The sequence below is a fragment of the Chrysemys picta genome, chromosome 7 (assembly GCF_011386835.1).
Source record: "Chrysemys picta bellii isolate R12L10 chromosome 7, ASM1138683v2, whole genome shotgun sequence".
Lineage (NCBI taxonomy): Eukaryota > Metazoa > Chordata > Testudines > Emydidae > Chrysemys > Chrysemys picta.
In genome coordinates, this window is record NC_088797.1 from 88,344,732 (window position 1) to 88,357,407 (window position 12,676).

Below are 12,676 nucleotides of genomic sequence, written 5' to 3' on the forward strand. Positions count from 1 at the left end.
ATGGCCCAGAGATGGGTCTGAAGACCCTGGTGGGGGCAGATAGTTTTGTCAGACTTTCCCTACCCTAGACAGGGTTTATTCTGGCTGTGTGACTTGGCGTGGGCTGAGCCAAGCAAGGTCGACAACCTACAGGGGGTATCAGGGGCAGGAAAAGGCCAGTAGTACCAGATGCAACAGCAGCAAGTGCTCAAGAAATGAGTGTCCCCTGTTAAGCCAGGCTTTCTTATGCTAAGGGCAGGTGGTAGCAGGGTGCCTCACAACCCTGGGTACCCCTCGGAAGTGTCACACCAACCTTAGGCTTTGCTATATATCCTCAGTCTTGAGCCAAGCGACTCAATGGCTATGTATGGAGGAAGGAATTGTAGCTCCACTACCGCTAGAATCAGTCCTAAACTCAGACTATTCCCACTTCCCTAAGGAGAAATAGGTCACAATTTTGGCTGATAGCAAAGCCTGGGATCTGGTTGCTTGTACATTTGAATGTCATCTCTTATTACATTCAGAGACTTCAATTTAGGATAATTCCAGAATTGTAATTGCACATAGACCAATTCTATGGCACAAGTGGGTTTAAAAGAGGATTTTGAGAATAAAACACAAAATTGAAAATGATTCCTTCATGCCCTTTTCTTAAAAAAAAAAAAAAAATAATAATTAATGGAGATATCCTATCTCCTAGAACTGGAAGTGACCTTGAAAGGTCATCAAGTTCAGCCCCCTGTCTTCACTAGCAGGACCAAGTACTGATTTTGCCCCAGATCCCTAAGTGGCCCCCTCAAGGATTGAACTCACAACCCTGAGTTTAGCAGGCCCCACTGAGCTATCCCTCCCCACTTTCTTGCCTTTAGAGAGAAATTCCAACTGGACCAGAAAAGGTAATACCTTCAACTTTAAACATGCTCTGTAACACCATTTGTGGATGTCTGCCTTGGCAGCACCAGATCCCCCTGACCTCTGGGGCTTTCTGAAAACGTCACACTGTCTACCTAAGCCATTGTCTAGTCTGTATTCTTCCCTACAGGGCAAACTGGCAATCCATTAGAGACCATGTTAGAAAGAAATGGGAACATTCTTTCTCAGTTTCCCTTATCAACATTCAGTGAAATTGGATTTGTTGCAACATACAGCATTTCTCGATAGATTTGGGGTTAAGATTGATCCAGCAGGAAATTCTTTAGAGGATGCACTGGATTCCATATAGACTTTTCAGGTTCAGAGCAGCCAGGTCTGACAAATGCTGGTGCTGCAATGTAGTTAGTGCTAATTTATACTATATGGTTTGGGGTTGCCCTGTCATCTGTCATTTCTGGACAGAGGTAAATATTTGGGCCAACTTCTTTCTGTCCACCAAGGAGGAATTACAGGCTGGTCACATCATTTTAGGCCTATCCAGTTCATCTTGGGGACTGAAATCCTTTGAAAAATTATGATTGGTAGAGCTCTGATCAGAGCCAAATGTCTAATTCTACAATAGTAAAAGTCCCAAGTGTGCCAGACTATTTGAGTGGTTCTCTGACTTGGTGAGCCTGGCAGCGATGGAACAAATAGTGTTTTGCAACAGAAACCACCAGAATAAATGTATAGATATATGGTCCCCATTTTTGGAATCCTAAGAATATTCAGTTAAATTCATCTCTGACTTATTTATCTCTTATCCTCTTTTACTTATTGTTTGGGCTGTTCTCTGGTCCTTTTTTTATTCTCAATGCTCCTTTTTCTCTTCTACTTATCTGTTTTTCCAAAAGGGAATAACCTGGAAGCTTCTTTATGATCTTACTTTATAAAGAACCCCAAACTTATAAAGAACCTATTCCTTTCCCTTAATAATGAAGAAGTTGGGTCTTGTCTACCTTGCTGTAAAACCTGATATTGGCTCTCGACTCCAGGTTAAATACCTTTCTTTTCTTTGTTAGTTGTGTTAAAATAAACAATAATGAATAAATGCTTTTTTCTTAAAGAAATAGGGCAGAGTTGTAAAACGCTTAGCTGTGAAGAGGAGCAGCTTAAAGTGGATGTAGTGAAAAAGGGAATCCACTGAAGGGATTCAATGAGGGGGTGACATTCAGGGGCAAGGAAAGTGTACATTAAAACTAGAAATGAAAAATTAAATATGTCATATGCTTCACTGTACCATTTTATTTTTACACCTGTCTTCTTCTGTTCTGAGCCCAGAATCTTTACTGTTCTGTTCTAGTTTCTCCAACCACTGGTCAAGATTGTGGAGAGAGAATTGAGATGAGATACAGATGATGATCCAGAATTACCTTTTATATCATTAGCTTGTAGTTACCTTTTGGCTCTAATTTTACCTTGAAGTTTCATCTGAAACTACAAGTGAGACCTTGTAGTGCCACATCTTCAACCGGCTGTCAGAGGCATGGCACACCAACATTTTTTTTTTTTTTGGTCTTTCCTCTGAGCTATCACTTTCCCTTTTCTTCTCCTTCTGGCCCTGGGAACAACCAATATATCCCCTGCACTATTCTCATCCTCAGGCAGCCCAAGAAAAGAGTTTTGGTCTCTTTCATAGAGAATGCTGCAGCCTTCTGCCAAGCCACTCTGCGGTCTGTGAAGACATCTGGTTAACGTAAGGGCAGCTTTCAGACTACGGCATGCTCTGTAGTAGTGAGACATCTGCTGGTAGGAATCAGCTCAATAAGACAACTTTACAGAAATAGTAAGTAAAAAGTGACTCGGTACAATTCCCCCTAGCTTAAAAGCAATTACATATTCAGTTCTGTCAAAATAAATCACCACAATTCCACCACTACCACTAAGGTCTGCGCATATTTAGAGCACTATAAATTATTTATAACTTCATTTTCCTTTAATTGGAGGATCTGAGCCTCTTTAAATTGCAAAGCAGGCAAAAATTCACTTTCATCACTTTCTTACCTTTTAAAGGAGGGTGGGGGACTTGTTTTGCTTTAGAAGTATATGCATGTATTTTTTTTCATAGGTGGACACTCAAATGGCTCAATGTTGTTTTGACTAGTGTTGACCAACTAGCAAGCAGATTGACTATGGATTTCTGAAGTAAATTTTTGTCCACCATTATTTCTGGGGTCATATTATTCATAAGTATTTGAACAACTGCCTTGCAGTGGTGAAAAATTTTAAGTTTGTCAAGTTTTCAAGATTTAGCACTAGTGTTTATTTTGAAAGTTTCTAAGGAATGTGTGTTGTTCACTACTTACTAACAGCAGGTTGTTAGTTAGAAAAACATTGGTCAAGGTGGTCTAGTTGTACTTGGTCCTGCCTCAGCATGAGAGGCTGACTAGATGACCTCTTGAAGTCCCTTCCCGCCCTATGTTTCTACAGTTCTATGATTAGTCTCATGTTTTTAAAAGTTTCGGGCATCCAGTCAGAACTGACAAAGTAGTTTGTGAGCTAGATGATCAGTCTATCTATTGAAGGCAATTATTTGACTCCCCATCCCCAAATAGTGTGGTATTTGAGTGCCCACAATCTTTAATGAATTTATCTGCACAACACTTCTGTGAGGTAGGGAAGTCCTATCATCTCCATTTTACAGAAGAGGAACTGAGGCACTGAGAGACTAAGAGCCTTTCTATGCAGAGAAATTTACCATCATCATTTATACTGGTAAATTGTCCCTTGTAAACAAACCCGAAGTGAACTACCCAAGATCACTCAGGGAGACTATAGCAAAGTAGGACGTTTAACATGAGTCTTCAAGGCTAGCACCCTAACTAGCCATCCTTCCCCTCACATCCCAGGAACAGACAAAGTGAAGAGTTTAAAAACAGCCCCTAGGCTGAAATGTGTGCGTCCTGGTAAAAACTTACAAATAGCAGATAACTGATTACCTTAATGTAAGGCCCAGTGGGTTGTGAACCCTACCTTCTAAAGCTGTTAGACAGCAATCACCTCCACACTGATACCCAGCAACAACTGTAACCAGCTCATACTCCATGACCTGCTGTGGACATGGACCATGGGCAGTCCCGTCTCAAGGGATCTGACAGGCAGCAGCCTCATGGCTCCTCACCCTATATAAACCCAAGGAGCGGCCCAGGAAGCAACCAGGGAACCCTGTGGATCTCTTGTAGCTGCCATGGCCGTTCCTGCTCTTGAACGCCTGGCTCTCACCTCAGCTTGATTTGGACCTTGCCTCCTGACCTGGCCCCTGAAACATGACATGGACTCTGATGGTTGATATTAATCCCAGCCTGAACTCCTCTACTACTCTCAGCCTCAAGTTTGATGCTGCTCTGATCCTTGGCCCTAACTGCCCTTGTCAGGATCCTGACACCTGTTCTCAACAAAAGAAAATCTGCTTCACTGGCCGTTCCTTCATCAGGACTGTACATTTTCACTCATGTTCGCCAGTACAAAGGGAAGGAGTCACTCTGTGTCCAGTTGCTACCTGGACAAAAAGGTGAGATAGTACTCGATCCCTTCTGACTAGGGTTAACAGATTCAGTATGGCACGGTGCCACTAAAACACTGTTCCCTGAACAAGGTGCAATAGCACACACTATAAGCATGCAAGACAAGAAGAGGCTGCTGGAGATGAGTCTGATTTTTCTTGTTGTGACTAAGCCCTTCACTTTGCCCAGTTGATAAATGAGAGCGGCTGCAGATACAGTAATTAATTGACCAGCTGTTTGCCTGTACATCCAAAAGGTGTTCCAGTAACCATGACAATGGGGAGATATAGTCCCCCTCTTCCCCCCTCCCCACACACTTTGCCCCTAACTAATAGAATCAGCTTCTTTGCTGCTGAGCAGTAAGAGCTGGTGTGTAGAGAGTCCGAGGAGCAGAAGCTGAGCGGAGACAGAAGTCATGCACAGAGAATGCCAGGGGGCTGATGAGCTAACAACGTGTGCTTCATTCTCCAGCTGAACTGGAAACAGCTTCACAAGCTCAGCTTGCAACTCTGGTGGTGGGAAGAAATTTTTGGAGCTGTTTGAGTGAGAGGGCTGGAGCATTTTGAGATGTCTTAATCCCATAACAAAGACCGTATCAAAGGGACTGAGCACTAGGAAGCATTTCAACAGGTGTCTTTGCAAAAGGATTCTGATTCTTCCCTCCCCCTTCTCTCCCTGCAAAAAAGCATTTTTGGAATAGCTGCAAAATCAGTATCCACCAAGTCTCCAGCCTGGACTCCAGTCATGCTTAACTAATAACCCCATTGCTTTAACAAAGTTCTCGCACTTGACTGTCTTCTTGGACTTGGACAAAAATATTACCTCCCTTCATCTACTTTCTTGGAACTAGAGTAGACTGCCCTGAGGATCGAGAACCCTTGAACTCTATGGGAATTTTGTTAAAGAATAAAGCTCCAATTCTGCAGGTATCTTTCGTGAGTTATCCGGAAGCTCTGAGAACCTGGGGAGACTGGCTGAGTACAGGAGGACTCAAACTAGCAGTGGATCAAGATAGCATTCGTCACCACAGCAGAGTTGCTGCTCCCTCTCTGATAGTAGGAGGCTGCAGCTAGATAAAGAGAAACATTAAGGAGTGGCTCTGATCTCAAGACTCCAGTCTACCTGCAAACAATACAACACTCCAATATACTGAAGCAAGAATAGGGGTCAGGCTGTGTCATGGAAGGTGAGGACATCCAGTTTCTATCTCCTTGTCAAATGTATATTGCAGGTGTTCAATTCAGTTCTCTTAAGGCCTGATCTAAAGTCAATGGGAGTCTTTTCACTGACTTCAGTGGGCTTCGGATCAGTCTCTTATAGCGTAAGTTGTTATGGCATATTTGTCTTCTGTGAAATATATGGGGAAACTATTTAACACTGCGGAGAAGGAGAGAAGGGGAGAGGAAACATGCATTCTGTGGCTTCCACAACAACCATAAGTGTGTGTGTGTGTGTGTGTGTGTGTGTGTGTGTGTGAGAGAGAGAGAGAATGTGTGTTACTCTAGGCTATTAACATTTAAGCCTTAATACCTAGTATCAGTTAAATTTAGTCAAGTTATAGTTGCAGTGGAAGCCATAATTTTGCATTTCCTGGCTCTTGTGGGTTTAGAAGTAGCTAAAATATTGCAATAATGTAGTTTTTTGCATTTAATTTAATTGCCATTTTAATAAAAGTACAGAGTAAAGAAAGGAGCCTTTCTCCACCAGCTATCAAGACTTCATACATATGTGAAACCACACATTTGATAAGAATACTACAGCTAACCCTTTTTAAAGTGAAGTCATTTTCTTCATAGAAAACTTTACCAATTTGAAGGTTCATGTTAAAGCAAATTGCAATTTACACACTGAAATGCACTGACATAATCTGGGATCACATCACAGGTGACTAAAGTGGGTTCCTCTGTATAAGCCCGTAACAGCTCATGCCTAGATAATCACACAAGGAGCCTGATCCAAACCCCCATGAAATTCAAGGAAAGACTTCAGTGGGCTGTGAATGAGGCTTTTCATACACCCTTAGGTCAGCAAGGGAAATAACGTGCCCAGGACCCCATTTTCAATATTCACATTCCTCCTCAGACAGCTCAGCCCCCTCAAAATAAATGCTGGGGAAAGCATCCTTCCTGACTGAAAGCTACTTACGTGCCCAACTCAAACACTTCAACTAGTGACCCTTCTGCCTGTGTTCCAACCCCAGCCTCCCCTTGTCCCCTTCTGCATCTATCCCTCCATTCCCCCAGCTCCTGTCCCCTCCCCATCTGCTATCTCCCCTGGTTCCTGTCTTCCTCTTACCACACACACTCCTGTCTTTCAGTGGCTCCTGCCCTTGCCCCCATCCCTGTCTTATGCCCCTCTCCCATGCTTGTTCCTGTCTTCCCCAACCATTCTCTGACCTCTCTTGCGCCTGTCTTTTTTCCCGACCCCATTCTTCTCCTCTCTGCATTAGTCAGGCAGCTCCTTCCCTTTTCCTCCACGCTACCTGGGCAGCAGCAGGGGGAACACTGAGAGCACAGAAAAGTCTTCCTGTGCCTAACACCAACATGGGCCCCCAGGAGCTGGAAGGAGCAATTGCAGAGAGAGAGAATCTTCAGAGGATTTAGGTGCCAAATTCTAACAAGAATCTGCTGAACATGTGTGAACTGAGATTTTTTTTCAGTGATTATAACTTACCTAAATATGGCAAAATCTTCCTTGGGATGCTGAAAGACGCTTCCTTGACATCAAGGTGACTCCCCTGCCACATTTCAAGTCCCTGTTGCAAAGCATAGATTGGCTAGAGCTTCTCAACAAAATGTTTTATAGCAATTATTTTTAACAGGGGCAGAATAATGTATTTTTACCATAATCTTGTTCTCCGAAATGGCTCCATCATTTTAGCTGAAATTTTCCAAAAAACGTCTGCCTTAGGCAGACCACTGGCATGGGAAATTTTACTCAAACAGTTAAAGTTTGGCCACGGTCTAGCAACTGAGCACCGTGTCTTGCAATGGAAAGTTTCAGGCAATGTTAACTATAGACATTACCTATTCTGATTAATGGAAGCTGCCTAAGCAAAGAGAGCTCAGACACAAACCAGTACCTTATTCTGATTGGACGCGTAGTCTTTAAGCCAAGTTACACTCCACTGTTCACACAGTAACACCAGAACAGCATCCTGTATTGCTGCATCCTGCTGATACCAAAAGCACATCCTCAGCATGCACAAACACGACAAGCAAATGTGCTGTAGCTACTACAGCTCCTGAAAGTGCTGCTTGACTATGAAAAGAGACTATGTAGAAATGGTGCTTTCTTACTCAACCAGTCTCTTCTTTGTGTGTGAATTCTGAATTGGGGGGTGTATACTCTGCTGATGAATCTCAATGTGGGCCCCTATCAGCCCTGAAGAGCCGAAGGCTGAGTGGTACAGTGTCAGCATAGTGTAGCTGTGACTAGGACCCTGGCCTGGGACTCAAGAAAACTGGGTTCTATTCTTAGCTCTGTCACTGACTTGCTGTACAATCTCGGGCAAGTCCCTTCATCTCCCCCTGCCTCTGTTTTTCCTCTCGCACTTTGTCTGCCTTGTCTACTTAGATTGTAAACTCCGAGACCAGACTATGTCTTACTATTTGTTTGTACAGTGCCTAACTCTATGGGGTTGGGGGTCTCAGCTGGGGTCTTTAGGTGCTGCTATAATACAAACAGTGAGTTTATTCTGGTTTGAACATCTTCAACAGAATTAACAACTAGATTCTGATCAGAATTTTAATCTTTAATGTTAGTGATACATGAGCCAGAAAGAGAGTAGCTGAACTTTAAGATTGCAGGTTGAGTTTGAGGAGCAGCATTTTTGGTGGGGGATGGGCTTAATACTTGTGAATTAAGCAGCTTTGATGTAGAAATGATTGATCAACAATAAACATGGTACCCTATAGTGACGTTCTTACACTTTCCAGAGCAGAACTGAACTGGAAGCTTTTTGTTTGAGATCTAGACCTTCTCTTCAAGTGCAACTGCACCTTTGCTTCTATATTCACTTAAAACAAGTCGCATCAAAAGAAATCAAATGCTTTAACACACCAAGTACACCCCGATATAACGCTGTCCTCGGGAGCCAAAACATCTTACCGTGTTATAGGTGAAACCGTGTTATATCGAACTTGCTTTGATCCGCCGGAGTGCGCAGCCCCGCCCCCAGGAGCACTGCTTTACCGCGTTATATCCGAATTCGTGTTATATCGGGTCACATTATATCGGGGTAGAGGTGTACCATATATACTTATTTACTATTAATCATAATGAAGGAATGCAAAGGTGACATGTTCCCTGTGGGAAGTTTATAGTTCACATGCCACTTCACATATCTGGTTTATATTTTCCTTATCACATTTCAGCTATAGACCAGATAACATTTCTCTCTCATCACTGGTGATTAAGTTACATTTTCAAACAAACAAAACAAGGTCCTGGATCTTGAATTGCGTCTGCATGAGTGCAGGGCTCTGTCTTTATGGATGCAGGAGCAGACCAAGAAACTGAGTTTATAAAGGCATCTTCAGTATGACCATGTGGCGTTCACCTTTTTGCCCTAGTGTCATTAACTGTAACTCGGACATCATTCGTTATCATTGAGGAGATCTCAGGAGAAATAGTGTTATACAGGAGAGGAAGACAAGCAAAGGGTAGAAGAGAGCAATGGAAGAGAAAGTGTTTGGAATAACAATAAAAGAAACACTAATAAGGACAAGTCCCATTCAGAAAAGCTATAAAGAAGCCCATTAATAGTCATTTGGAGGCTCAGAGGACACCAGCAACAGGAGAGGAATAAAGTCACAATTAGAATAACCGAGTAGTTAAGAACTATAGAGGCTCAAACAGGAAAACTCCAGGGCTGGATTTGAACCCAAAATATCTCCAAAGTTCAGGCCATTTGGATCTGGGGCTTGTGTTGGCCCCATCCTAAAATTAATAATAATAAAATGCAAAAGGTTTGCAGCCTCTATGAGCCTTCCTCTTTCCCCTAAATGACCCAAGAGACACAGGACCCATCAGGTCATGACTGCAAAGGGTGTATTAAAGTTAATCAAGGCCTATATCCATCAACGTTTTGGAGCCTTCTGCACAGCTTCTCCTCCTGCCTCCCCAAACAAGCTCTTTTTCCCCAACCCTCCTCTACAGATGACTCCTCCCCTTAGCCTGTAGGATCTGAATTTGTCTTTCTCCCAGTCTTAAATGGAGATGAGTTAAAATCCAAATATACATTTGAAACCCCTAACTTTGGGGGTTTTGTGAAATTGAACTTGGTTCCAATCCACCCCTTATTTTGGGTTTGCAAAACAAAACCACTGCCAATGAGGTTTACCAGCTCCCACTGCTTTTGCTAGTCAGTCTTTGATCATCCTCCCAAGAATGAGGCAGCCCAGACAATGCAAGTCCACTGCATCAGGAAGTCAGTCTACAGCACTCAGCTGTGTGCTGTACCACTCCCTGCTGCTATTCTGCTTCTGATTAACTGCTGAGTCCAGGGCCTCTGCAAACTGTGGGTCCTGATCCCCAGTATCTTGCTTGAATCTGCACTTTACAGCTACTTCATCTTTGATTCTCTCAGTGAGAGGCAGAAATCTAGGTAGTAACTTAAGAAGCCTTTTTTTGTAAGAACCCGCAGGGCTAGAACCTGGGTGAATTTGCAAAGTGCAAAGAATGTAACTGTCTGGCCTCACATTTTTTTACATTTTCCACTAGGCTGAAAGTCAGTTGGGGGCGGGGGGTGTAGTAGCGGGATCTTGCTTCTATTTCTCAGCATAACCAAGACTGGTGGTGGTAGTCAAAATAGGTGAGAGAAAAATGGAAGTAAGGTGCCACTCGTTTGTAGCTATTTGTAGTTGGTAATAGCAGCACTTTACAAGTGTTAATTAATTCATTGTGACATCTCTAGTAATGAGTGTGAATTTTGCAGGGGTAATATCAGTTATGAATGATTTCTCACCAAACCCTGTGAATCATTCATGACATCTCTGACAAATGTGTGTGTGGGCAGCAAATAATGAGCCAAGTGAAAATTGGTCGGTGATAGGGCAAGGGCACTGCAGTGCCTGGCCCTGATGGTCAAGAGATTAACTCCTGCTGAGCTTCCTGCTCCCCTCACACAGATCCTTAGGTGGAAGAGCTATAATAGTGACTACGTGGGGAGAAAGTCTTTGGGAAGGATGGGCTCTACATCCAGGACCATAGGACTGATTCTAACCCAAGCTTTCTATTAACTTTCAATTTCTTATTCAATATTGATCCTTGAAGGAAAGACATGCTAGCTGCTTATTTTTTCTGCTGAGTCATTTGACCAGTTTATGCTGCTATTCTGTCCAGCTTTGCCTAGTCATAAATCATGCACCATTATTTATTTCTTATGTATAACATGAAAATGTAAATAAAAATAAACCACAAAATGCCTTGGAAAAGGTTTGATGTGAATCAAATAATCCCTTTATCAGATGGGGCCTTCATGAGTTTATTTTTCTACCTTGTTTTCTGTAGGTGACACTTTTCTCCCCTCCAACAGCAGCTCACCATACTCCAAGAATGACAGCAGAAATCGTGTCTTCAGGGAGAAGTATACTTTTTCGTCTTACTATCAGCATTCCTCCCCCATAGCTGCCATGTTCATCCTGGCCTACATCTTCATCTTCCTGATGTGCATGATTGGCAATATGCTGGTAGGCGTCATCGTGCTGAAGAATCGGCAGATGCGGACCGTCACCAACATGTTCATTCTCAACCTGGCCATCAGTGATCTGCTGGTGGGCATCTTCTGTATGCCAACCACCCTAGTGGACAACCTGATCACAGGTGAGCAAGGGAATGAACAGTTACCCAGATCACAAAAGAAAAGTCTGAAGGAGCGGAAGGAAAAAAGTGGCTTAGGAACTGAGTCCCAAGGGTTGGGGGAACTGGAGGAGGAATCTGTTTGAGACTGTTGGACTTTCTTAGTCTGGTGCTTAAGTGAGGAGTCCCAGTGGGAAGGGAAATAATGTAGAACATTGGTACAACTACTTCCTAGATCATAAGTCTCAGGTCTTCAGGCAAATTTTTCAACATCACGCCCTTCCAGCAGAATTTGTTGATCTTTGACCTGGATGTCCCTTTTCTAGGAACTGGGAGAAAGGCAGGGCCTCTGTGAATAGTACTGCATGAGATCTGGTGGAAATATTGTAAACAAAGGTGAACTTCAATGCAGGCAGAGAGGAACATCTCTGATTATAATTTCCACATTGAATATCGTGATTTTGTTTCTGAGGGTTAATGGACCAGCAACTCTGTAAACTGATGTTCTCCCTTTAGTCCCATTTCACAGACTGTATGAACAGCAGCAGAGTAAGAATCCCCAAGCTCTTCCTGCTCATTCCTTGCCAAGTCTACATCATTCTAATGAAGACATACAGGCCCCAACATTTGTGCACTGTAGCTGATACATTCATAACTCCAGGCCATTGAAAGGTGGCATGTCAAAAACAGCCTGAAGATCTTTTTTTCACAGAGCTGGCTCACAATATCTGTCTGTGCAACAATTTCCCCTGCTCCAGCTCACCTACGTCTCTTCTCTTCCCCCACCAAACATCCAGCACACTGTTCCTCTACTGTGCCTGGCCTCTCGGTTTTGTTCACTATATGATAGCTGCTTCTTTCCTGTAATCTAAAGATTTAAATGGAAAGGTAGGATACCAAATTCAGTACCACCAACCCCAAGCATTCAAAAGTAATAAGACAGGCCCCGAAAAAATCACAAAATGGGCTTAAAAATCATGAGATTTTTTTTTTTAAATGGGGGTTCTTTTTATTTGCATTTTGGCTTTTGAGCCTTTGGGTTACACTGTAGTCATGTGTTCAAGCTCTTCTCTGTAACCATGAGGACTAGAAACTTGTTTTAAAAAAACACCTGAGATGCTCACATATTATATAACTCTAGAAGCTGGGGTTTTAATGAAAGCATCAAGTAGCACAAGACTTGGCAACATTGATTTACCTAAAAAGAAGAACAGGAGTACTTGTGGCACCTTAGAGACTAACAAATTTATTAGAGCATAAGCTTTCGTGGACTACAGCCCACTTCTTCGGATGCATAGTTCCATTCTATATGCATCCGAAGAAGTGGGCTGTAGTCCACGAAAGCTTATGCTCTAATAAATTTGTTAGTCTCTAAGGTGCCACAAGTACTCCTGTTCTTCTTTTTGCGGATACAGACTAACATGGCTGCTACTCTGAAACCATTGATTTACCTATATCTCTTTTGAGCAATTTGAAGACAG

The 12,676-nt window shown here is 42.8% G+C and overlaps 1 protein-coding gene across 2 annotated transcripts in view; it reads left to right on the forward strand.

The window, feature by feature from the left end:
- The window catches only part of NPFFR1 (neuropeptide FF receptor 1), a 48,330-nt gene that overhangs the window by 11,687 nt on the left and 23,967 nt on the right, over positions 1–12,676 (forward strand). The window contains exons 1-2 of one of the 2 annotated variants that reach the window (XM_005281856.4): positions 5,456–5,580; positions 10,908–11,219. In XM_005281856.4, the coding sequence (XP_005281913.2) occupies positions 5,574–5,580; positions 10,908–11,219 (319 nt within the window). In that variant the 5' untranslated portion in view covers positions 5,456–5,573. Of the gene's footprint in view, positions 1–5,455; positions 5,581–10,907; positions 11,220–12,676 lie in introns of those variants that run through there. The other variant, XM_065551974.1, reaches the window with a different exon arrangement.